Source organism: Aethina tumida, chromosome 3 (genome assembly GCF_024364675.1).
Source record: "Aethina tumida isolate Nest 87 chromosome 3, icAetTumi1.1, whole genome shotgun sequence".
Taxonomy (NCBI): Eukaryota; Metazoa; Arthropoda; class Insecta; order Coleoptera; family Nitidulidae; genus Aethina; species Aethina tumida.
The window spans coordinates 512745-540450 of record NC_065437.1 but is presented as its reverse complement, the minus strand read 5'-3'; the positions used below and the strand labels follow the sequence as shown (position 1 = coordinate 540450).

At 31.7% G+C, this 27706-nt stretch overlaps 2 protein-coding genes across 3 annotated transcripts in view; one reads left to right on the top strand and one right to left on the bottom strand.

The window, feature by feature from the left end:
• Nucleotides 1-27706, bottom strand: part of LOC109607121 (trypsin beta-like) — a 256249-nt gene that overhangs the window by 106910 nt on the left and 121633 nt on the right. Inside the window, exon 4 of one of the 2 annotated variants that reach the window (XM_049965519.1) lies at nt 1583-1628. In XM_049965519.1, the coding sequence (XP_049821476.1) occupies nt 1583-1623 (41 nt within the window). In that variant the 5' untranslated portion in view covers nt 1624-1628. Of the gene's footprint in view, nt 1-1582; nt 1629-27706 lie in introns of those variants that run through there. The other variant, XM_049965518.1, reaches the window with a different exon arrangement.
• LOC109605542 (protein O-mannosyl-transferase TMTC1-like) overlaps nt 1-27706 on the top strand; it is a 123126-nt gene that overhangs the window by 18011 nt on the left and 77409 nt on the right. The gene's annotated exons all lie outside the window — the stretch shown is intronic.

Sequence of the window (27706 nt, the reverse complement as noted above, 5' to 3'; positions counted from 1 at the left end):
GTGAGAATACTTCTATTGTTACATAGATAGCAGTGATAATAAAATATAGTACATTATTTCTAAATTACAGAAGAATAAATTTATGACAATAATAAGAAGGAATTATTACAGAAATCTGTAATATCAGTGATAATATGCTCTTGTTAAATAGATGGCAGTTATAATAAAAAACTACATTATTTATAAATTATAAAAGAATCAATTTATGACAATAACAAGAAGGAATTATTACAGAAATCTGTAAAATCAGTGAAAATATGGCTATTGTTTAAATAAATTATAAAAGAATAAGTTTATGATAATAATAAGAAGTAATGATTACAGAAACCCGTAATACCAGTGAGAATACGTCTATTCTTAAATAGATAGCAGTGATAACAAAAAATAGTACATTATTTCTAAATTACAAAATAATCAATTTATGACAATAATAAGAAGGAATTATTACAGAAACCTGTAATACCAGTGAGAATACGTCTATTGTTAAATAGATAGCAGTGATAACAAAAAATAGTACATTATTTCTAAATTACAAAATAATCAATTTATGACAATAATAAGAAGGAATTATTACAGAAACCTGTAATACCAGTGGGAATACGTCTATTGTTAAATAGATAGTAGTGATAACAAAAAGTAGTACATTATTTCTAAATTACAAAGTAATCAATTTATGACAATAATAAGAAGGAATTATTACAGAAACCTGTAATACCAGTGAGAATACGTCTATTGTTAAATAGATAGCAGTGATTAAAAAAATAGTACATTATTTCTAAATTACAAAAGAATAAATTTATGACAATAATAAGAAGGAATTATTACAGAAATCTGTATTATTAGTAAGAATACGACTATTATCGAATAGATACATGTGCACACAAAAAAGGTATATTGTTTTGAATTAAAATTAAAATAAATTTAAAACAGAAATCACGGAATAAATCACTTATTTATAAATTTACCAACATGACAACGATGATCATCTGTTGATCCACAAATAAAAGAATATTTTTAAAGTTTTATAGATCTGTGGTCTGGTAAACCTCGGGATTAAATTACTTTCAATGTAAAAAGTTTTTAAGGCACAAGAAATTGAATAAAAAGCTTGCTCTAAAGTTTTAATTCCCCCGTTGTGACATTGAGCAAAATGATACTTCCTCACTAGTAACAGCTATGAAAATGAATCGATGGAAAGGAGAAGATGGTAAAATGTAAAATACCTGTAAAAGGATTCGTGTGGCATTTATCCGGAGAAAGGTGACTGACAAATCTATCGAACGAATCATTTCTCGCACAAACTTGTTAGTTTGGGATATCAGTCCCTTGTATCCTATCAGTTAGGGTTATTTGACGCGTGGCATAGTCCTTTACAGGCCGTCACTCACTCCACCCAAAACCCAATACCAGTTGCTACGTAAACGTTTTGTAGGCGCCCCACCAGAGCTTACCGATGCATATCGTTGTCTGACAAACTAAACGAACTCCAAACTACCGCGCCCTATTACTTTTTCCAAAGGGAACTTTCACGATAAATTTTATACTTTGTGGACGACCAAAGGCAAATAGTAAATACACTTACCCGTCATCCGTGCAACTGAAACAGTTCGTGGAAGGTTTCATGGAAGCTGCAAAAAATTAATGTATTATTAAGTGGAACGTGGCCATTTAATTCTGATCAAACACCAATTTGGTGTGTTAATTAAAAATTAATGTTAGCTAGCTTCAAATTAATTCGCAGACCAGACAAAATGTTGTTAATTGAAACTAACATAACGTATTTTTTTAATTTCTAATTAAGGCGGTCAGTTAGGTCAGATCCGAAGCACCGATTGCACTGCAACATTTTCCATCTTGATACATATTTTGCGTCGAGCACATTTCGTTATAAACGTCCACACGAATCGACCTCAAACATACCGAGCACGGTGCTTAATGTAGCAGGAAAAAAACCTCTAACACGATAAAGGTGCCAGACTGTAACGTAATTTTCAGCAGTGCGAATATATGTATGTGCTGCACTTGACTCGAGAATCTATATCGTAACAAGTATACCATTAAGGCAGAGCCGAGTTGACGTGGCATTCAGGTGGTTTGGGGTTATTGACGCGTATTTATTAGCTGCACCAACCGGAGATTAATTTTGCACTTCGGGAGGAATTCGGCGTGCTCAACTTTTCTGTTGCCCGTTGTCGCTTTGGCGTTTAACAGTCGACGACAACGTTGCATGCGGACGAGGAAAGGCGGATTCACTTGAAGGAATAAAACCGTAAAATTCATATATATGTTTGTATAAGCAGGACAGCAGGACGGTCTGCAGCGCTGCTAGCTACGCCGCTAGTTTTATTGATATTACTATCAGTGCTCAGTGGAAACAGAGTCGACTAGGCGGGTCACGAGTGTTGCGGCAGGTCAGGCCGGTTTCCGGCTACAATAAAAATGTATTGGACTCCTTATCAGATGTTGCTCTAACGAAACTTCTCTGTTTCCCTCCAAGAGTTCACTTCGTCGCTGTTTAATAATGAATCACCGACGACAAACTTGCTTTTGTATTTTTGGCGCAACGATTTAATTTTGACGGGAATGCGGACGGGCCGAAATAAACTATTTAAAATAAATGTTTAAAAGCGACGAATTCCAATTTTGGTTTTATCGAGTACACAACGGCAAAGTTTATTGTTTTTTATTCGGGTTAAAACTGCGATACAATTGTAATTGTTCGTGCTTTGTGCAACATCAAATAAATTAATTGTCGGACAAAAACCATTTTTGTGTCCGCCGAACAAAATGAAAAAGTTGCCCGGCACCGCTTTCGAGTCTTTGACGGGACGCCGCCATTCAAAACGGAATTAAAACGGAACGTCTCTGTCATTTAACTCGTCTTTGGTAGATCGATGTAAATATGTACAGATTTTGGTGCGCGTCCTACGCATAAAACCACTTAGAATTGCTGATTTGGGTCAGCAAAGCTTTTAGTTGAATTCGGCGCTAAACCACTCTCATTAAATCTATATTACCGTGTCTGGTCCCATTTTCATTAATAATTATTCAACTTTATTGTCCCTCGTATTTATTTATCTTGTATCTAGACATTGTGTTCTGCTTTTAATGTTCAATTTTCCGACGCTAATAATTATATAATTTGCAATTAAAATTTTAGCAAATATTTGAATTATTTATTAAGCGGATTAAATACTTAGGCGCAGTAATAAAATATTAAACCGTAATATTAATAATTAAATTCTATTGGACATTGGAAAAATTAATTTATGCTTTTAATGTGACTTCTCAACAAAATAATCATCAATTTAATCAATAATTTATGAGATAAGGTAATAAGTTGAGTTTCTTTCTAATAATTAAAACATTTATTACATAAAAAATGGACAATATGGTCTTGGGTTATCAAGAATAATAAAACAGAAAAAGGTTTATTAGCTTTAAAACTTTTTCAAAAAGTTTCTTTAATTCTTCGTTTGTTCAGGTTTTAAAAAGATTTTGTTATTCTTCTGTTGCTTTCAGTTGCTTCAAATCAAGAAATACTTAAAGTTTTCTTGGGTAAAGACTTTTTAAATATTATTTCTCTAGATTTGTCAGTTTCGGAACTTCTTCGTGAATTCTCTTTCTAATAATTTCAAAGAAGTTAAATAACTGGAGAAAGTACCAAAAATGATGTGAGAGAATTTACGAGATATTTCTGAATTTCTTTTGTTGCTTCAATTTTCAGGACGACTTTAACGTTGCTCATCTTCAGAGCTTCTATAACCTTTTTTAAACAGACTGTATCTGTCACTTTCAGTTACTTTAAGTACCATTTTTAACTAAAAATATGCTTTAAATACAAAAAAACAGAAATGAATAAATTACATAGTAGAAAAGAATACAAAACTTCCTTGGTAAAAGACTTTTTAATTATTTTTTCAATAGAATTACCAACTTGAGAACTTCCTGGTGACTCCTTTTCCAAATAGTTGATTTAAAGAAGTTCAACAACTGGAGAGAGTACCAAAAATTATGTGAAAGAATTTAACACGATATATTTCTGAATTTCTTTCGTTACTTCAGCTTTCAGGACTACCTTGATGTTGCTCATCTTCAGTGCTTCTATAACCTTTTTTAAACTGACTGTATCTGTCACTTTCAGTTACTTTAAGTACCATTTTTAACTAAAAATATGCTTTAAATACGAAAAAACAGAAATGAATAAATTACATAGTAGAAAACAATACAAAACTTCCTTGGGAAAAGATTTTTTAATTATTTTTTCAATAGAATTACCATCTTGATAACTTCTTGGTGAATCCTTCTCCAAATTGTTAATATAAAGAAGTTTAACAACTGGAGAGAGTACAAAGAATGATGTGAGAGCATTTAACACGAGACATTTCTGAATTTCTTTCGTTACTTCAGCTTTCAGGACGACCTTAACGTTGCTCATCTTCAGTGCTTCTATAACCTTTTTTAAACTGACTGTATCTGTTACTTTCAGTTACTTTAAGTACCATTTTTAACTAAAAATATGCTTTAAATACAAAGAAACAAAAATGAATAAATAACTTAGTAGAAAACTATACAAAACTTTTTTGGGAAAAGACTTTTTAAATATTTTTTCACTAGAATTACCAGCTTGAGAACTTCTTAGTGAATCCCCTTTTTAATAGTTAATCAAAGAAGTTTAACAACTGGTGAAAGCACCAAAAATGACGTGAGAGAGTTTAACACAAGATATTTCTGAATTTCTTTCGTTGCTTCAGCTATCAGGACGACCTTGACGTTGCTCATCTTCAGTGCTTCTATAACCTTTTTTAAACTGACTGTATCTGTCACTTTCAGTTACTTTAAGTACCATTTTTAAGTAAAAATATGCATCAAATACAAAAAACAGAAATGAATAAATTACATAGTAGAAAACAATGCAAAACTTCCTTGGAAAAAGACTTTTTAATTATTTTTCAATAGAATTACCAGCTTGAGGACTTTTTGGTGAATCCTTTTCCAAAATGGTTGATTTAAAGAATTTCAACAACTGGAGAGAGTACCAAAAATAATGTGAGAAAATTTAACACAATATATTTCTGAATTTCTTTCGTTGCTTCAACTTTCAGGACGACCTTGACGTAGCTCATCTTCAATCCTTTTATACCCACTTTTAAATCGATTTAATTTGTCACTTTAAATACCATTTTTGACTTGAAATGTAGGAAAGAAATAAATAACGTGGTTAAAAAGCATAAAGAAGCTTTCAAAAATGTATGCATAAAATATAAATGAAACAAAAAGGTAAATTACTTTTTCCGGTGGTCGCTGCAGCAACAATTACCGGAACGGGCGGCGAAACAGGGTGGGGGTGGGTCGGTACCAATGCAGAACTGAGCCGGAGGGGTTAAACAATGGTTTCGCGGCAAAAGCAACAGTGTCCGTTGTACGTGACAAAGCATGAGTCCGTTGGAATTGAGGCAAATATGGTGCCTGGAACAGACGGGTCAGATACGGTTAACGGGGAAGAATATCAAATAAATAGGATTCGCTGCACGACACCGCGCCCCTTATAACTATAAATAAACAAGGCGAACGGCGGAAGATTCGTTCGGTGCGCCACGCGGGATATTCTCGTGATTCAGCGATATAATATTTTAGCATTTTCAACCTACTTAGCGGACGTAAATCATTCGGATGCGAATGAGGAAATATTAAATTTACGACTAGACAAACGTTAGGAAGCGATTACAATTTTGATAAATACGTCACATCCATTGTTAATAAGTATATTTATTGTTCAAGAAATAATTAATGACTAGATTACAATACGTTATCCGCAGATTCGTATCTATTAATTTTATACATCTCGTCACATCGTATTCATCAATGTGTGTAACGTGTGTATTTGCTGACACGTATGACAACTATGAATAATTGAAAAGCATGGCACATGGTTCGTTTGTGGTTTTACGATTTACCAAATCGACGGCCCGCTTTAAATGTGATCCCAAAATAAATATTGAACCTAGACTAAAATTTTACAATAATGGCTCGCCCTTAATTCAGATGATAATCAAACCGTTTAAGGAAAATACTAATTTCTAAACTGTTTTAAGTGTAATGTGTCCTAGGCAGGAAACTATTTGCATGACTAAACATCCTAAAATATATTTTTAGGCAACTAACTTTTCCCAACTAAAGTAAACTAAACTAAAGTAAAGAGAACAATCAACTTAAAATTGTTTACGTCTATTATTAGTTTTACAAATATAAAGTGACAAATAGTATACGACTGACATTTAAGTAAGCGTTCGTGTTTACTCAGTAAAATTGAAGTGCAGATGGAAAGTAAATATAAAAATGGGCTCTGGTGCACGAGAATGTTATTTTACAGTTATTAAATAAGCATCCACAGGTTGAATAACATCATTTTTCCACTGAAACAACAATATTCATCTCAAACAGCTTAATAAAAACAATTAAAAGCTGTTGAAATTAACTACATTTTATCAAAATTATTTTTATTAACCTTAGCAGTAATAATAAACAAATGTTTTATATACTATGGTGACCAGGAAAGAGAGAAAGATATTTCTGTGAACAGTCACATTGCACAAATGTATACTGTGCCATCTCTTGAAGAATAGCCAAATATAGCGATTACAGGTTTCTATATTAATTTCTTCCCATTATGTAGTTTGAAATCATATATTTTATTATTGGTTTTCTGTCAGACAGTTCAAATTTCTATAGAAATTTAATAGCCAAATTGTATAATATAGTTCCTAATTAACAATGAATAGTAAGACACGTAAATTACATGAGATAAATGAAAGTTGAATCAGTTTTCCAATAATCAAATTGAGGTTATTGATTGACCAGCGAAAAGTCCGGATCTAAATCCAATTGTAAACTTATGGAACCACTTGAACATTTAATTTTAAACACAAGAAACCAGAAAATTTAGGTTTAGGTTATCTCTGTAAAATATTTTAGAAATGTTATTTTAAACACAAAAAATCTCTCTGTATATAGTAAATTTAAATACAAACTAATGAGTAATTATATTACTTACAATATAACTTTTTAACTAGTTTCTATAGAAATTTTGTTATAGGACTGAAAATCTTATTATTTTATGATAAACCCCTCACTAACAATTTGAAACTTTTTCAATACCATGGTTCAACAAACATGTCGAACGAAATTGCCAATTTTCAAATGAAACATTGAACAATTTCTTGTACAAACAACATAACTTAATAAAAAAGATATTCGAGTAATCAGTCACAAATATATCTAAAGTTATATTTACTTGGAACGATTTTTGTTTTCAATTAAAACCTTTCGATCAAAAAAGTTGTGTCAGCCCAAATGATTTATGATTATAGTTTAGGAAGTTGCCCAAAAATAAATTCCCCGATATTAATTAATTAACGTTCATGTATTAGAAAGATAAATCAATTAATTAATTAATTAATTAATCGTAAAATTGTTGAATCTCGAGTGAACTGTTCGAGTGTTCGGATGTGAAGAAACAGTGGTTCATGTATTTATACGTCTCGTTTTGCATGCGCCTCCCATTAATCTTCGTGTGATGTTGGATAAGTTAGTGGGTACTTTACCAACATGAAACAGTTTTAATGAAAAGCTTTTACAGGGTAATGCGAAGTAAAGGAAGGATAACTCATGTATACAGGCACAAACATATTTCTTAATCTTGTCCTGGTGTGCCACGTCAATGTCACTTTGTGCCTTATCGTAATACGACGGTCAATTTTTCTTTTGTGCGTCCATTGGGGCTTAATTAAAAACCATTGGGGCGAGCATGTAGGAAAAGGAATTTATTAACAAAATTGAAGATCCCGCCGACGTTTTAAAATTGCTTATTTATCAGCACACGACGAAGTGGGCATTAAAAATCCGCGTCTCTTTCACGAGATGATGGAAAATTAAACGAATCTCATTCGTAATATACGGCACACTGGATAGATGGATAGATGCGAGAGCGTATTGAATAAACATCATAAGAGTATCAATCACAAGGGACTTAACTTTATCCAACTAGTCTCTTGGAAGTAGATTCAATAATTCAGTGTTGACTTTTCTCTTTTTGCTGGGGGATGCGGATCAGAGAGGAACATACATAAGTCACTTATGCTTACGGACAAGCAACAGCAAGCAACCTTCTTTTCATTCCCTTTTTTGCTCACCTAAATGAATAAGACGTTATTGCGAATGTAAATTTGGTTGTTGTCAAAGGAATTCAATTTATGCACTAATAAAACTCTCAACTAAAAGCCAATTACCCTTCTTTTTATTAGCACAAATATAAAATATCTTGGATAAACTTGTTGCAAAACGAAGCACACGGTGTATACTTTAGTTAATGGGAATTCATCCGTATTGAAATATGATAGATAAATCGATTGGGCACGAAAAAGGAATATCAATGGACTGAATACTGCAGCTAATGCATCCATTCAACAAACTTCGTTCAGTAACGAGGGAAATACAAAGTTCAAAGATGTTTCTTCTTTGGAACGGTATTTTCATTTTCTAATTATATTCAACAAGTTAACATGCTGCTCAATTTTTGTTTCCTCAATTAAATTTTATCACTCTGAAACTGAATAAAAATGGTCATTAACAGAAAATATACCAATATTTTCTCTTGTCTCTGTCATGTATGATGTTTCTCTCAAAATTCAATGGGATTAAAGGCTTTCCAATCGGAATATGAATTCATATATAGGTGGTTCTGGAATGAATATCAAGGATGAAATTAACCTGTGATGAATCAGTCATTAGAAAGAAGCATAATTTTTATAAAAAGATTGAACAAGAGGTGACAACAAAAGTAGGCATAAGATTTGAAGACCTTGATTCTAGAACCTATGTGGTGAGGAATATCAAATTTTAAGATCATATTCTGGATGATTTTTGATGCTGAGGCAGCTATGTGATGGAAGACAAGCTCATCCAAACTTTAAGGTCTTATTTTGGATGTCTTTGGTTCTAAATCTACCTATGTGAGTCATGTTTTGATACTAAATGGTTCATTTTCTAAGCTTACCTCGGTTCAAGGCCCGGTTATGTGGTTACAGATAAGATAAACAGGAACATTAACAAAAAATAGATGATTAAAATTACAGACTAAAGTGCTTCCGAACCAAAAGCTGGAGAAAATTTGCTGATGGCAAACACAATCGTGCCTCGAAACAAAATTTCAGTTTTCGTAGTAGTTGGCAAACGTAAATCCAGACTGGTATGTAAACATTTGAGCAAATAAAATATTAATTAAACATTTGCGAATTAGTTTAGGTATTTAAATAACCACTTTCAAAGAGCGGCACATTTTTTTTAAAAAAAAAAGTTAATTGAATTTGCACAATATTTACACAGCATAAAAAAGTATTTTGTAATTTAATTAAAACGAACTAATTACACTTGTCCCTTATGACGGGGAAGCGTCCCCGATTGGTGGGTGGGTGGTTTAATTATAATTTGATTTCCGATGGGTGCATAAATATTAATTAGTGTTGCTAATCATTCAACTATGTTTGACACTATTGTATAGTATAGTAGAAAAATTTAATTGTGCTTTTTTGCATAAATCAAAGATTCATTGATCATTCTCGAGCAATAAACTGTATTCATTAAGCCGATTTTATTGCGAAACTTTGTCCAAGATTTGAAACGGCGGCAGAAAGAGAAGTTATCCGTGAATCAATATTTAATTAATGGCCGATCGTAAATTAACAAGAACGATATTCAATGAAAACAAAGTCGGTAAATAAGTGTTAGTTAACTTTTAATTAAGATGTTTTCGGCCCGAAAAAATTCCTGCAAGATAATTCCGAACTTTAATTAAACACACATTATTATTTTCGAAAGTTGCTTCTTTAATCCCGGACGTCGATTTTAAGTTAAAATCAGTTATGGAAGGGAATCTTGGCATGTCTTTCACGTCCGGCGACCAATAAACCGTGCTAAATAATAGATGCGGCCTCCCGAGTTGTTTCCTGCTGTTAAAATTTCATTTGGTTCTCGTGTAAACAAAACATCATCGTGCATACAATATTTAGGAGCGAGAGAGAAAAAAAAGGGAAAGCCGGGGCAAAGAAGTGGCCGTTTTTCGGATGCGATGCCACAATTTGGAGGTTGAAGCCGGCAGTAACGTAAGCCCTAGTGAGTCGGTTGCCGAACTTTATTATTCTTGTATGTATACGTAAGCAGGGCGGTGTAATGGGGATGGCGTTCCACAGCGAAAACTACAATCATCTCTGGCCCCCTTATACTTCGTTTTGTTTTTATTAAAACTTACTCGCCGCTCCACTACATAAATGCTTCCTAATATTGACTTTATTGCTGATGTGTCCGTGGATAAAACGGTCTAACTGCCTTTCTTTTATCTTTCGATCAAGAGTCGTTGAACGCCGAATTGAATGAGGCTGTTTTCCACAATTTTTTATGAAGTCTCTATGGTTATAGGTCATCTTTAAGTCCACTGAGACGTCCGAAAGTTCTACAATTTGTTGCCTTACCTTGAAACTCTTCATAATTTAGTTTTTTAATAAGATAATTCTTGAGCTCACATTGGGAGGTTTTTCTGGAGGGTTTCTAACATTCTGATGTAAATTCGTTGTCGTGGTCAGCAAAATCTCTGCACTTATTAACGATTGACATGTGTGGAACAGTTCTAAACTCAACTCTTCTTCCACAAGCTTGGTGGATCTTCAGTGTTGAGTAGAGATGCTATGGAATGATATATCGTAGAACTAAATTGACTTTACATTGTATTATTGTTACAGGAACGATCATGGGACACCTTTAAGTCCACTGGCACATCAGAAAGTTATAACTTTCTATAGAATTAGATGCCTTACCTTGAAACTATTCAAAATCTAGTCTTCTGATAAGATAATGCCTGACCTCACATTGAGAAGGTTATTTTGGAGTGTTTCCAACATTCTGATGTAAATTTGTAGTCATGACCAGCAAAATCTCTGAACTTATTAACGATTAACATGTGTGGAATAGTTCTAAACTCAGCTATTCTTCCACAAACTTGGTGAATCTTTTGTGTTGAGATGATATGGAATGATTTATCGTAGAACTAAATTGATCTTACATTGTATTATTGCCCCAGGAATGATTATGGTACACCTTTAAGTCCAGTGCCTGGAAAATTATACCAAATTCTCAAATGAAATTAATGAATGATTACTCAGTTCAATTTTTCATGTCACTGTGTATAAATAAATTGAAACAATTGCATGAAACCTTCGTATTTTATTTTATGAATTGTATATTTTTTGATCAAATCTATATATGAAAATAATATGATACAAAATAATAAATTATATTAATTAAATTAATAAAATGTAGAGGTATTTTCATTCAACTATTTTGAAATAATAAATGTTATAACAAATACTATATTGAAATAATTCATATTTATTAAATAAATTACAATGTTCATAATTCATTGCAAATATTTGTATTTTTATAAAACGAAATCTGGATTACAATATGGCAGACTTTTGATTTCATAGAAAAATGAGAGGTAATAAAAAGTGCAGCAGCTTATAAAAGTTATCTCGTGCAATTTTTACAATGTAGAGAAAAGTTGAAACAATGAGAATAATTTTCTTACAATTTAGTATAAAAGGACAGGAAACGCATCAAATTACATTTTATACAATAGTTCTCCGGCCGTTTCTATTTCTATTTTACTGCAAATCAATACATATAAAAGTTTCCGATGGTTCACTTGGAACGTAAGAAAATTATCCACCTAAAACCGACCATAATTGAATTTGCCAAAGTAAAATAAACGAACTAAAAGATAATCCAATCTTTCTATTACACGCCACAAAATAATTTAAATTACCAACATGGCGCACAATCAAAGTAATTTTGACCAATTAGGACGCATATTTTTTGCCAGGTTTAATTAAGTTCGTGGAATAGTGGGTGTAAACTTTGTTCCCAACAACACCGACTGTACGTTGGCAAAAAACCAAGTTGGCCAAAGTCGGAAAAAAGTAGTTTTGTAAACTGAAAAGCAAACACTTTTCAACTATGAATAATAGACTTCTTTCGTGGCACGAATTAAAATCTTATTTAAAATAAAATGGCATTACAGAGGAAAGCACTCATTCAGTCGTCGGCCAGAATAAAAAGTAGTCCAGTTTTGTAAGCGACATCCGCTCAGCCGTACGTCTCTCGAGATCCTCTCCGTCGTTATCATTCGGCGTTTCGAGATTTTTCCCTCAACTCCCTTAACCTCCTCGTCGACGTTCTGTCGCAGTTAGAACTAAAAATGTTAATGGCGAGAACATTTCTAATGGCGCCGTGTACCGACTACAATTTTTTAAACGGCATTCACTTTTTTAACTAAAGTGGAAACTGACTTCACCTTCATTTTACACATCTTCGTATTCATTATTCATAAACGATAGTTTGCACGTTTCAGTGGTAATATTATATGTGGAATTCTAAATTTGAGGGACTGTATTTTTTTCAGGACGGACTTTATTATTCAATTTGTATCAAAAGTCACCGGATTAATTAATTAAAGTAATATTTCACAATAAAATTTAAAACAATTTTTGAAAATTAAATTTCAGGAGATTCAGGAAATGCTCTAGAAAAATATTATCACTTTGATTAGACATGAGTGCTTGAGGCAATTTTGTCAAACATGATTTACTCAATTTATGCCTAAAATATCTGAAAAAATCACCAATAAGAAATATATTTAATTAAAATAATATTTAACAAAGAAATTTAAAACAATTTTTGAAATTGAAATTTCAGAAGCTTCAGAAAAGGCTTTATAAAAAATATATACTTAAATAAAATAATTAATCGGAGCTTTTATTAATACCTTTTATATTTTGGGTTTAAGGCGCATCCACCATTTTTTAGAATACTAAAATTATACTTAATTAAAATGGTATTTAACAAAGAAATTTAAAACAATTCTTGAAATTGAAATTTGAGGAGCTTCACAAAAAGCTTTATAAAAAATATACACTTAAATAAAATAATTAATCGGAGCTTTTATTAATATCTGTTATATTTTGGGTTTAAGGCGCATCCACCATTTTTTAGAATACTAAAATTATACTTAATTAAAATGGAATTTAACAAAAACAATCAAATGTACAGACAAATCGAAAGGAAGCAACAAGAAATATATTTAATTAAAATAATATTTAACAAAGAAATTACACGTTACTCAATTTATGCTTAAAATATCTCAAAAATTCAACAATTAAAAATATACTTAATTAAAATAATATTTAAACTTCAGGAACTTCAGGAAATTCTTAGATTTTCTTAATTACTGTTATAAAATTATAATTAAAATGGTTTTGTGATTCCCCTAAATTAGGCACCGTTTCTTCCCTATAACAATCTAAATCAGGAAAGCAAGATATAGCTTTGTTTTTTCATTTATATTTTTATCTGTACTAAATTTAATTAGCCTGTGCGTAAAAAAAATGCCTGATGGCACTTCTGGAAATTATTTTGCCGGCCTGTGCCATTTTATCCCCTTTGAACAGCAAAAATAGTTCGTGTTGGTGTATTGTTTGTTATTTATATAAAAAAAATAAATTGATATTGTTCCATATTCATGAATTCATGAAGGTACATAATATAAATTTAAAATTCTAATAAGTGAAACGTGATAAACGCGGTTTGTTTGTTTGAAAATAATTTGGAAAAGCACTCAGCTCCGTGCGAAAGGATGTTCTTGATGCAAAATAGGCTGATAAACCAACATTCCAAATTCCCAATACATTTACCGACAGTATCGACATATTTGTTCAACAGAATCAATATTTCAGTAACTACACTGTGAACGACGTTAATGTAAATATTGTTGTGACTCGACAGCACAAATATTTCAGTCAGTCACTCCGAATTTATGTAAAGATTTTACATTTAACATTAACACTAAATTTGCATTTCGTGTTATTTATGCACGGGCTTAAACGAATCGAAAAAAAATGAGCGAAAAGGCCGTTTATTGCGAGTACCGAAAATGTAATCGACGTGTCAGAAACGCAGACGTTTAGTCTGATTCATGAGTGGAGACTGAACATAAAAATCTGACGTGTAACATGTTATCGTTTTATTCGAAACAGAAAGCAGGAATGGCAGCAATTGTGACGTTCCCCCAATAAATAATCCAATTGTATTTTAAAAGACCGACGTCACCGATACACCCACCTCACTTTCGAAAACCGGAAGCGAAGGCGCAGCCTCGAAAAATAAATGCAAACTTTTATTATGTGCCGTGCTAAAACTGCAGATGCAGACTCGTAAAGTGTTTTTATGAAAAATACGTTCCTCGGCAGCCACGCACTAAATCCTATCTGATATTTCCCCCCCCGCCCGAACGAATATAACCCCCGTCGATGCTCCTGTGGGTGTCTGTGGGGGAGGGAGTGCGTGAGTGTTTCTGAACGAACGACGGCGAATACATCAAAGTTATATCCATTTCCGCGTGTATCACCTCGCATGTTTTCCAACGTCCCAAATAAAAGATCCCAAACAACTGATTTATTAGGGTTAATCTTGTTATCATTTTTAATTCTAAATCCTGTTTCACAGTTTTTAAATATGGTAGACAAGGCTTTGTAAATTTTAGATGTGCTCCCTCATGTGGCATTACAATATTATGAGTACAATTACAATTTGTTTGAGGACTGAAAAATGTATTATCAGTGACCCAGAATCCTGCTGTATGTGTGGGCTTTAAAAAAAGAGTTAAAGAAAATTGGGAAACACCTTTTAGACTCACAAATGGACATATTAACTTAAATTTAACAATAAAAACTGCATTACAGCCTAAAAATATACTTATTCCATCTTTCACCAATCTTCCTGCTGTGTCTAGAGGTACTACTGGAATATTTAAGTCCAATGAGGAGAAAAACTCTGACTAATAATTTTTTAATGTTTTATACAGTAAAACCTGAGCAATCTTATAAAAACTCTGATCTTCATATAGTTTATTTTGAATACAGACAGTCAGACCCAATGGAAATAGTAATTACATGAAAAGTAGACAAATAAAATGATAAATATAGTCTGGAAAACTACTCTGCAGCAAAAAAACACGAAGGAGAGCTGAAATGCATTACAATAATGTGAATACAAGTATAATTTGTTATGATTAAAAGAAAGGGGACTGAAAAATGTATTTTCAGACTCCTGCTGAATGTGTGGGCTTTAAAGAAAGAGTTAAAGAAAATTAGGAAACACCTTTTAGACTCACAAATGGACATAATAACTTAAATTTAACAATAAAAACTGCACTACAGCCTAAAAATATACTTATTCCATCTTTCACCAATCTTCCTGCTGTGTCTAGAGGTACTACTGGAATATTTAAGTCCAATGAGGAGAGCAACACTGACTTAATAATTTCTTAACGTTTTATATAGTAAATCCTGAGCAATTTTATAAGAAATTTGATCTTCGTATAGTTTATTCTGAATATAGACAGTCCAGAGCCAATGGAAGTAGACAAATAAAACCATAAATATAATCTGAAAAACTACTCTGCATCAAAAAACCACGAAGGAGTGTTGAAATACAATTACAATAATGTGAATACAAGTATAATTTGTTATAATTAGAAGAAGGTGGACTGAAAAATGTATTTTCAGTGATCCAGAATCCTGTTGTATGTGTGAGCTTTCATAAAAGAGTTAAATAAATTTGGGAAACACTTTTTAAACTCACAAATGGATATTTAACAATAAAATCTGTACCACAACCTAAATATTCCATCAGCAATTTTCCTGTACTGTCCAATGAAAAGAACAAGAGCAATTTAACGATTTCTTAACTTTTTAATCAGCAAGAACTGAGTAATCTTATAAGAAATCTGATCCCCACAGTTAAATACAGACAGCGAGAGTCAATAGAAATGGTAATTACATGAAAAGTACACAAAACAAAACTACTCTCCTGGAAAAAATTACCAAAGAACACTTGACTGGATTTAAATGCCTGATAATTTGAACAGACACTTCACCAGTTGCAGCATGTATTGCCCACCTTGTTTTGTACAATAATAGCAGATATTATTTTAGGGAAATCTTGTTAAACAACTTGAACATAATTAATATTATACTTGTGCAATTACAACTGGAGAACTGTATATTTATTTAAGCAACACAACCACCATGAATAAACACGTAGTTTTTGGTCCTTGATATCTTGATTCAAGCTCCCTCATGCAGAAAGAGCCCCTCGAAAGTTTTATGTATTGATTGCTGTTTAATGCCTCGAACTTTTTAACTTCGACAACTTTTCTAGACACTAATTCTTTATGCTCTTAAATGTCTCTAAATTTTAAGACGTCCAAATTAAGTTGTAAATAACTTCGATTACATCGTGTCACTAATTAAAGCTGTTTGAATTGGACCGGGGGATGATTTGAATTTATTAAATCTTTACCCGAAAACCCCAAAAAGATAAAATAATAATAATAAAAACTACCCTTGCCTTCCACCTACATAAGGTCGTAGGTGTATTTAAATATTTAAATTATAATTTGGCTCCTGATTTTATGATTGTACGGTTGGATGGCTTAAGTTATAATAATTATTAATATTGGGACGTAAAAGGACACTTTCCCCTCATCCAATAAGAAAAAGGTCTCCAGTTTGTTTTTTGTCCCATTTGTAATTCGTTGTCGATGTTCGGATGGATTTCTTTCAGTTTGTTGTTGGATTGGGCGTTTCATCTTTATGTCATTTATACTTTTTATACCGCCGGATGATCTGTTTCATATGACAAGACGGGATTATCTATAAGAGGGCTTCGGGAGATTGCGTCTACTCCTGATTTTACATTACGTGGATTTCTCTCATTTCTTGGGACATTTTTCTAGAAATTCCTCACTATTGTTGCTGTTCAGGACGTTTATACGAAACCAGTAAGTGGATACATTTACGTCCTGTAATTGTGTAATTGTGACTCGTAAACTTTTTATGTTTGATAAAAGTTTATGGGGTATAATGGCAACTACTTATTTTGTCTGACATGTATATTTTTATTATTCATTTTGGTGAGGCAGGAAATTTATGGGTCGCAGCATGAATTATACTAATTTACCTAATGACAGTAATAAAAACAAAGTCGCCTCGTCCTTTTAGACAGTAACAGGAAAAAACTTCCTTTTTTCGGGGCCTCCCCAAGAAAAGACTGTGCTTGGGGCTTTGTTCGGGCGAAATAAAGGCGAATTCAATTCGGTAAAATTTATGCTTATTGTTAACGCCCGATTAGAGAAATTACAAAGGCATTGAGCGAAACGACATTTAAATCGATACCTTTTGTAATCAGTGTGACCAATTCCATTGACACAAATTAACTAATTTGTTAATGGCGTTCGAATCACTACAAAACGTTTCGCTCCATTATCAATGTGAATGTTCATAATAAACAACAACAAAATTAGTTAACTATTTACGTTTGGCCTTGATTTATTGTTGTTTTTAAAGTTTAATTGTTGGAGCTGAGACATGGATGGAAACAAAGGTGCGTCGGAAGTTTCGATTCGGTGAAAAGTTTGTCATTAATTTATTTAACAATGTACGAGAGCAGTTAAAAATCTCACAACAATGGCGGACTAATAAAGGAAGTGGAGCTGACGCTATTTCTTAATTACTAAACTGCTTAAATAACTTTGCGAATTGTTCACCTGTGAAATATGATTAGCCCATTTTAATTTTTCCCAGTTATAATAAGCCATAAATTGTTTTTATCTGCACGACAGCGAGGTTATTATTCCTTTTGTTGGGAACGAATTAAGTGACATTATCGCAACGTCATAAATAACAGACGGATATTTAACCACAAAAATTACTTCAGAACGCGTCTGAATACAAAGGAAAGTTTGCTTTGCTTTGCTTTGCTTGTATCTGATCCTGCGATTCATGTAATTTGTACCGTGTCACACATTCTCACCACCATTATACCACACACAATTTTTCCCAATTCCGAAACGATACCACAGCTGATATCAATCCCACGGGGTAAATATGTAAATATGTCATGAGAAAAAATATAAAAAAGTGGGTGGGCATTTGAAATTTTAATGTTATTCCTTCATAAATATTCATACTTACACATTTAAAGCCGATATAAACATTTTACTTGATTTACATCGCCGGAAAAAATAAAAATCCTTTGACGTATTTCCAATTAAAAATTGGTATTGTGGGCCCCGACCTAAATTGGTTTCTTTCGTTGTTAACTGTTTAACTAACAAAGCATTCAAATGTGATAACGGAGGGGAAAAAGATGTCAATTAAAATGAGTGAGTCCGCCGCGGACACTAAAATATTACAACAACAATGAGATTAGACGATAAAGTTCGTTTATTGTCTCTCAAGATGGTGCCTTATTTAGGCTGCGCCTCGTGTCCTTAATCACAATTATGATGTTCTATTTACGCCCTAATGCATGACTTTAATACGTCATGAAATATGCAAGGCTCATAAATTTTATTTACTTAAGCCAGTTAATAAAAATGAAATAATTAAATATAGGCTTGAATCAAATGAATTTAATATTTAAAACGTCGTAAAGCACGACTTGTAGTAATGTTTTTTGATATTTAATAAAGTTTCCTATATTAGATTTGCGGTGAAAAACGTATTTTATTGGGTTTTTATGCGTCCGCATATAAACGTAGGAACGTAGAGGCGTACAATATACGCGGTACATTGAATGAACGTGAAAGGCCGGAGTCGACGGCTTCCACATGGCGTAAAATCAACAAAATCTGCAACAGTGCGCTGTTCTTTTGTTAATAAATCCCGCAATAATATTACACTTATAAAAGTAACACGTGGAATGCGAACGATGCCGACAAAAACGGTTTTCAGTGATTACACGTGAGCAACATTCAGTCCGCCCCCCCTAACTGTAAATTGAGTTTGCTCTAGACACGCTCGGGCCTCTGTGCTCTATGTATTATATTTCTGTTTAATACGTCTATTATCGTTTTCCGTATGCTGCGAATAAACTGCTAAATTGTTTGGGAAAAGGCGAATGTACACACACACATTCGTACAATTGATATTCATGTTATTTGCAGTTATAATTTTTAGATTGCAGTATAAAACATTGAATACAAATTGAATTTACATTAAATAATGAATTTTATTCAATAATAAATACAAAACGTGTTACAATTTCTGTTTTGTATTTTTGTACGATCTTTCAGCACTGTAGAAAGAATGCTGAAAAATGTCATATTGATGAATCTAGAGTAGAATTGCCTTTATTGTTTCAAAATGTAGTTATAACACGTCTTATTGATGAATCTAGAATAGAATTGTCTCTATTGTTCTTATAAATATATTTAAGAAGACTTAAATCATGGATAAGTCAAGGACTAATTGGATTTAAACTTTAGATATGAAATTTCTATTTTGGAGTTTATTTTTTTACTTATACATTTAATTAAAATTAAATTCCTTCGCCTAATTTTTGCTAAAGATTGTTAAATTTGCTACAAAGTTATTGTCATTTTCTTCAACAGTCGTTGACATTTTTATACCATATTTCAGCAGTGTAGGAAGACTGCTGAAAGATGGAATATATAAATGTTCAAAATGGGGTAAAGGTATTATTGATGAATCTAGAGTAAGATTGTCTCTATTGTTCTTATAAATATGTTTAAAAAGGCTGATAAAATTATGGACAAGTCAAGGACTAATTGGATTTAAACTTTAGATATGAAATCTCTATTTTAGAGTTTATTGTTTTACTTATACATTTAATTAAAATTAAATTCCTTCACCTAACTTTTGCTAAAGATTGTTAAATTTGCTACAAAGTTACTGTCATTTTCTTTATCAGTCGTTGACATTTGTATACCATATTTCAGCACTGTAGGAAGACTGCTGAAAGAAGGAATATGTAAATGTTCAAAATGGGGTAAAGGTATTATTGATGAATCTAGAGTAAGATTGTCTCTATTGTTCTTATAAATATGTTTAAAAAGGCTGATCAAATTATGGACAAGTCAAGGACTAATTGGATTTAAACTTTAGATATAAAATTTTCTATTTTGGAGTTTATTGTTTTACTTATACATTTAATTAAAATTAAATTCCTTCGCCTAACTTTTGCTAAAGATTGTTAAATTTGCTACAAAGTTACTGTCATTTTCTTTATCAGTCGTTGACATTTGTATACCATATTTCAGCAGTGTAGGAAGACTGCTGAAAGAAGGAATATGTAAATGTTCAAAATGGGGTAAAGGTATTATTGATGAATCTAGAGTAAGATTGTCTCTATTGTTCTTATAAATATGTTTAAAAAGGATGATCAAATCATGGAGAAGTCAAGAATTAATTGGATTTAAACTTTAGATATAAAATTTTCTATTTTGGAGTTTATTTTTTTACTTATACATTTAATTAAAATTAAATTCCTTCGACTAATTTTTGCTACAGATTTTTAAATTTACTACAAAGTCACTGTGATTTTCTTCATCAGTCGTTGACATTTTTATACCATCTTTCAGCAGTGAATGAAGACTGCTGAAAGATGGTATATGTAAATGTTTAAAATGGGGGTAACGGTATTATTGATGAATTTAGAGTCAGATTGTCTCTATTGTCCTTATAAATATATTTAAGAAGACTTAAATCATGGACAAGTCAAGGACTAATTGGATTTAAACTTTAGATATAAAATTTTTATTTTGGAGTTTTTTGTCACTTATACTTTTAATTAAAATTAAATTCCTTATCCCAATTCTTGTTGAATCTGCCACAAAGTAACTGTCGTTTCTTCATCAAATATTGACATTTTTATATTATTTTTAGCAGTGTAAGAAGACTACTAAAAGATGCTGAAATTTTCTTCAACAGATGTCATTAGTTTTGTATCTCAAATATGAGTGTTAATGGTATTTAATCACGATTATTTTAATAAATTTAAAAATATGGTCATTTTTATATTGTAATGTCTAAAAATCAAGTTATTTTTTTTCGTAATAATCACATTTAAAAGAGTTGGGTTAATATTTACATTAATAATTGATTTTAAATACATATTTAAATAATTATATGTTAAATAATGAAAATATTCAACTACATATATTAAAAGCACAATGAAAACAACAGAACAAATCAATTATGAATACATACATGTATATTTAAAATAATAAATATATGTACTGTTACGATAAATATAACAAAAGTTTAAATAAAATACTGTAAACAATGAAAATAACCTGAAATTATTACAAATAAATTTAAAACATTTCAAAATGTGAATGTATTATTATTTCACTGAATCTTCGAATATAAACCGATAAAATAACATTACATTATATTCGTTTAATTAAATCGTTCAATTCAGCAAAAAATGAATTTCCAATAATAAAGTGTACATTAGTTGTGGGAGCAAATTATTTGGTTAAACGGGTTAACCCCTCCAACAAATCCCTTTTAGCCGACCAGTGAATTAATTAATTAATTAATTAAACTTCCTGTAAGTATTAGTTAAGTTTGTTCGGTGAGGTTTCATAAAAATCCAACTTTTTTATAAAACAAATTTAGGTATGAATAATTCTTACAATAAAGGGTTCTCACGTGAGTCCTTGCGGGGGCGGTCGAACATTATTTGATTTCCAAATTGCGTGCTCCACGATTTACGGTAATAGTGAAACGGCACGTTTAGTTAACCATTCATTGTTTAGGGAAATATTAATCGTATCACACGGATTGTTAAGGGTGGCCTCCATTAATCAATTCCTGAGTGATTGGGACGAGTTTTAATAAGTAGTCGGTTGTTTTTTATCTGTTCCGATTGTCGGGGGCGAAGCTTCGATCGGGCCCCAGGAATATTAGTATGCGGTCTTAACTCCATATTTTCCATTCGCCGCAGGAATTCTCCGGCTCTCGTCAGATTTTGCCACACGACTAAAATAACTAGATCGGGACATATGTAAGCGCGATTTTCTTGACTGATGCATACAACCACATCGAATATAAACTAGACGAATTTACATGTTTATTTGAGAATAGGACATGACGTACATTTTTCCTGCGGAGAACCGCCATTTTACGTTCGCCGTTTGATCACGGGGGGCCGTGCATTAACCCCATCATCATTCTAAACATAAAAATTTATAATTCATCGGGAAGATGTTTTGGCGGGCGGGAGTTATACCTGCAAAACAAGTTCGCATAACTTCAGTTAATATTTGAGGAGGTTATAACGCCGGTTTAGAGAGTTTGTATTTTGAAATTGATGAAAGCCGCAAGTTAGTCCGTTGGGAGCGTGCCGGCTTATGGTTAGCAACTATCAAGTCAAATAAGAATTGCATTATTCCATAGTTATTTATACGGGGAATAAAGCGAACGGGGTTGGGCCGCTTTCATTTGCATGCGGAGCCGCTGAAAGGAGAAAATTTAAAATTTACTTTGCGAAATACGTAACGTCGAATGTATAATGAACGGTTTGTGTGTTTGATGTGAAAGATTGCGCCGTCGGTCAATGCACACATGCAGGTTGTAAAACGCGTTATTATTTCTTTTAAATAACGGCTCGTAAAAGCTTTATTAGATTTACGTGACAGCAAATATATCTATATTAAATTTTATTTTATATATTCATCCCCACTAATAAAATCGCAGATGGTTGCATGGGTGCTAAGAGAAATATGAAAGTTCTTATTAGACTAGTTCTTTTTACAAGTTTTACGAGCATTTTATGGCGGCGTTTTAAAGCTCGTATGTGAAACTAATATGTTTCATATCATCTGGACGTGATTCAAAATTGGATCATTAAAATTACACTAACAAAATTTCCCTGGTGGAATTCTATTAACGTGGTCACAGCTATGAATTGATTATATCAATATGTGGCTTCAAATTCGAATTACACCGACCGATATCATCATCTAAAAACCGTTATTATTTCAGCTGAAAATTACCACCTACCACTTTTAAAATACACTATATTTCAACATTTTTTATTACAAAATCAAAAGTGACGTGTGACATTCGTAATGTGTTCTGAAAAAATGTTGTAAATGACAGATGAAGGTATTAAAAAAGTCTTTACCCAAGAGAGCTTTTAATGGTTTTCTACAATGTTATTTATTTTTCTTCCTTCATTTAAATTAAAGCATTTTTTTGTTGAAGAAATTCAGCAACATCTTATGTTAATTTCTCTCCCATCATATTAATTAATTTGGACAGTTGTTAAACTGACATAATCAACTATTTAGAAGAGGATTCACCAAGAAGTTCATACGCTTGTAAATCTAATGAAACAGTATTTAAAAAGACTTTAGTCAAGAAAGCTTTTAGTAGTTTTCTACTGTGTTATTTATTTTTCTCCTTTCAATATATTTAAAGTTTTTCTTTTTGTTGAAAATGGTACTTAAAACAACAGAAAACAAAAGATGAAGTTGCTTTAAAAGTTCCTATGAAAGTATTGAAGGTGAACAATGTCAAGATCTTCCTAAAACTTGAAACAACGAAGAAATTCAGCAACATTTTGTGTTAATTTCTCTCCTATCATATTAATTAATTTGGACAGTTGTTAAACTGTTGATATAATCAACTATTTAGAAGAAGATTCACCAAAAAGTTCATAATATTGTAAATCTAATGAAACAGTATTTAAAAAGACTTTAGTCAAGAAAGATTTTAGTAGTTTTCTATTGTGTTATTTATTTTTCTCCCTATAATATATTCAAAGCTTTTCTTTTTGTTAAAAATGGTACTTAAAACAACAGAAAACAAAAGATGAAATTGCTTTAAAAGTTGCTATGAAAGTATTGAAAATGAACAATGTCAAGATCTTCCTGAAACTTGAAATAACGAAGAAATTCAGCAACATCTCCTGTTAATTTCTCTCCCATCTTATTAATTAATTTGGACAGTTGTTAAACTGTTGATATAATCAACTATTTAGAAGAAGATTCACCAACAAGTTCATAAGATTGTAAATCTAATGAAACAGTATTTAAAAAGACTTTAGTCAAGAAAGCTTTTAGTAGTTTTCTACTGTGTTATTTATTTTTCTTCCTTCAATATATTTAAAGCTTTCCTTTTTGTTGAAAATAGTACTTAAAACAACAGAAGACAAGAGATGAAGTTGCTTTAAAACTTGCTATGAAAGTATTGAAGTTGAACAATGTCAAGATCTTCCTGAAACTTGAAATAACGAAGAAATTCAGCAACATCTCCTGTTAATTTCTCTCCCATCTTATTAATTAATTTGGACAGTTGTTAAACTGTTGATATAATCAACCATTTAGAAGAAGATTCACCAAAAAGTTCATAAGATTGTAAATCTAATGAAACAGTATTTAAAAAGACTTTAGTCAAGAAAGCTTTTAGTAGTTTTCTACTGTGTTATTTATTTTTCTCCCTATAATATATTCAAAGCTTTTCTTTTTGTTAAAAATGGTACTTAAAACAACAGAAAACAAAAGATGAAGTTGCTTTAAAAGTTGCTATGAAAGTATTTAAAATGAACAATGTCAAGATCTTCCTAAAACTTGAAACAACGAAGAAATTCAGCAACATCTCTTGTTAAATTCTCTCATATCATATTAATTAATTTGGACAGTTGTTAAACTGATATAAATCAACTATTTAGAAGAGAATTCATCAAGAAGTTCAGAAGCTTGTAAATCTAATGAAACAGTATTTAAAAAGTCTTTACCCAAGAAAGCTTTTAGTAGTTTTCTATTGTGTTATTTATTTTGCTCCCTTCAATATATTTAAAGCTTTCCTTTTTGTTGAAAATGGTACTTAAACACACAACAACAACAACAGAAAACAACAGATGAAATGTCTTTAAAAGTTTTACTAAAACATGAAACAATGAAGAAATTCAGTAAGAACTTTTGAACCTAGTAAATCTACTAAAAGATTAATTAAAAAGACTTTACCCAAGAAAGCTTTTTATGGTCTTCAACTAAGATATTTATTTTTTTCCTTGATTATACTTAAATTATTTGGAAAATGGTACTTAAAGCAACTGAAAGCAACTAAAAGCAACAGATGAAATTGGTTTAAAAATTGCTAAGATATCATTGAACGTGAACAACGTTCTGAAACCCATATCAACGGAGAAACTGAGCAATTAACCACAGTAAAATCTAATGGAATAAAGTCGGGTGACCTTGGAGGATAATAGCAGGAGCACAAAACCTTTCTGGCGATGTTTAGAGGAGAAAAGGAACAAGAGGAAACAATATCCGATAGATAATTTAATTCAGGGACATAAAACAGGCGAATCTATCGTTTTGTTCTCAGTAACGGAATATACAAACATTAATATACATACAGGGAGTCGTATAAGGTCGCGTAGATGTAAGAATATGAAATTTATACGTCGCCGTTCCCGATTAAAGTAGAGAATAGATGTCCCATTGCATTTCTATCGGATAATTTACTTATTCATGATCCGAACGGGAGAAAATAATACGTTTTCGTTGTCCGTATAAATCTCCGTTATTTCCCCAATACCTGATGATGTAAGTGAACATCAGGATGACAAATAACGTCGTATCGAATGGAGGAACGTCAAAAATTATTTACCGGCTGCGAATCATATCTGATTTACATATTTATAGATGTATCTGGTAACTTATATTGGTAATATCGGTTGACGTCTGCGAAATTGGCGTCCAATAACGGGGTAACGTGGGGGCCGCCACTAGATACGGCCAAGTAGACGCCTTAACGGCCCGATCGTGTTTATTAACCGATAAATTGTTATTAAACTCGCGGGATTACGATTCGTTATGGAAAAATCAATTGCACCGGGACATACGTCCGTAATGCGGTCGTAAAATCACAAAATTACGCCCAGATGCAATTGCACTAAATTATTTTGATCGCGGACCCTAATTTCGCCGGCTCAGTGGGCGGCGCAGCTGGTTTTATTGTCCGAAGCTGCGCACACCTTTTCACTTTTTATTCGGCGCAATTATTTCGTACTACAGAGACTTTGGGCAGGGAAATATTTATGAAGGAAACGTCCGGATGAATTTCAATAAAGGCGGAATCACGGAATCAATAACAATCAGAATCACCTCGAAAGTTCCGCAAGTGTAATAAGAAAGTTCAAGTATTTGGAAGTTTGCCAGATTACTTAACAGTTTATTAACAAATAACAGTAATAATAAACGGACGCAAACTTTACTAGTTTCAAGTTTGTTAGGTGTTTGATGCAGTTTATAATATAGGGAGACGTTCTGAGAAACTAGATTTCCTGCCGTTAGCTCGAACTTGGGCCACTGCAATATTCCCTCCATTAAATCAAATGTTTATTATAAACCGGCTACATTTTCCACATACAAAATTGTTAAGCCAGACTAACTAAATTTAAACTCAACAACTTTAATTTGTTACTCACTTTTTACTTACGTTATAATTACGTTTTGAAATTTGTTCACGTCTCAGTAAGATTTTGCCCGTCTGACGCCGAAACTAAACTAACCGTTTAAGGATATAATTATATGATTGGATCGATAATCCGGAAAAGCCACAATTAACTTTTTATCTGCGAGAAAAAAAAATCGATCATTCGGCAATTAATTCAGCAAACGGTTATTATAAAACAATTATTTACATTCGGGGGATTTCTCTTGTTTTAGGTAATTAAAAATTGATCACTCTTGATAGATTGAAGTCGTTTATCATCAAGAGACAGGCTGCATTAATTCACCAGGAAAATGCCGCATTTGCCTCAACTCATTTATAGTCATAAATTATTGCTATGTCAAATAAATCTTATTTCGCTGCTGTTATTACAATCATGGTTTATTGAAATTGATAACCATTATTGGTCTTTAGAGATGTTTTAATTTTTCAATGGTTTTAATGCCTTAATGTATTTTTTAAGAGATTACACATTTACGTTTATAAAACCATTTTCATGTTCATCATTCTTTACTTTTCTTAATTTTCTAGTATAATATTTAAATAATTGTTAACAATTTTATAGTTTTCTTAAGACCATCTAAAAATCATTTTAAATTTTCTACGCCACTGGATATTTTTTAAAACTATTATGTTTTTTATATTCTTTAACAATTTAGAAGAAAAAAGTTTTGGAAAAATTTCCGTTTTAACGCCTGAAAAATATCAAAGGACTAAAAGTCACTTTAAATTTTCTATGCCACTGAATATAAGTTAAAAGTATTAAACTTAAAACTATTATGTTTTTTATATTCTTTGTACAATTTGGAAAAAAAAGTACTGTTGATTAATTTTGATTATCACAACCGTTTTTGAGATATTTCAATTTTAATGCCTGAAAAAAGTTAAAGGACTAAAAACCATTTTAAATTTTCTACGCCACTGAATATTTTTTAAAACTATTATGTTTTTTATATTCTTTGAACAATTTAGAAGAAAAAAGTTACTCTTGATTAATTTTGATTATCACCTGTTTTGGAGAAATTTCAGTTTTAATGTCTGAAAAATATTAAAGGATTAAAAATCACTTTAAATTTTCTATGCTATTGAATATATTTTAAAACTATTAAACTATAAAGATTTTCTTGACTAATTTTGATTATCTAAACCATTTTTGAGAAATTTCAGTTTAAATGTTTGAAAAAAAAAAGACTCAAAATAAGCTTGAATGTATTAGATTAGGTACTCCCTTCTTATCTATCACTTCTCCATGTGATTTTTAT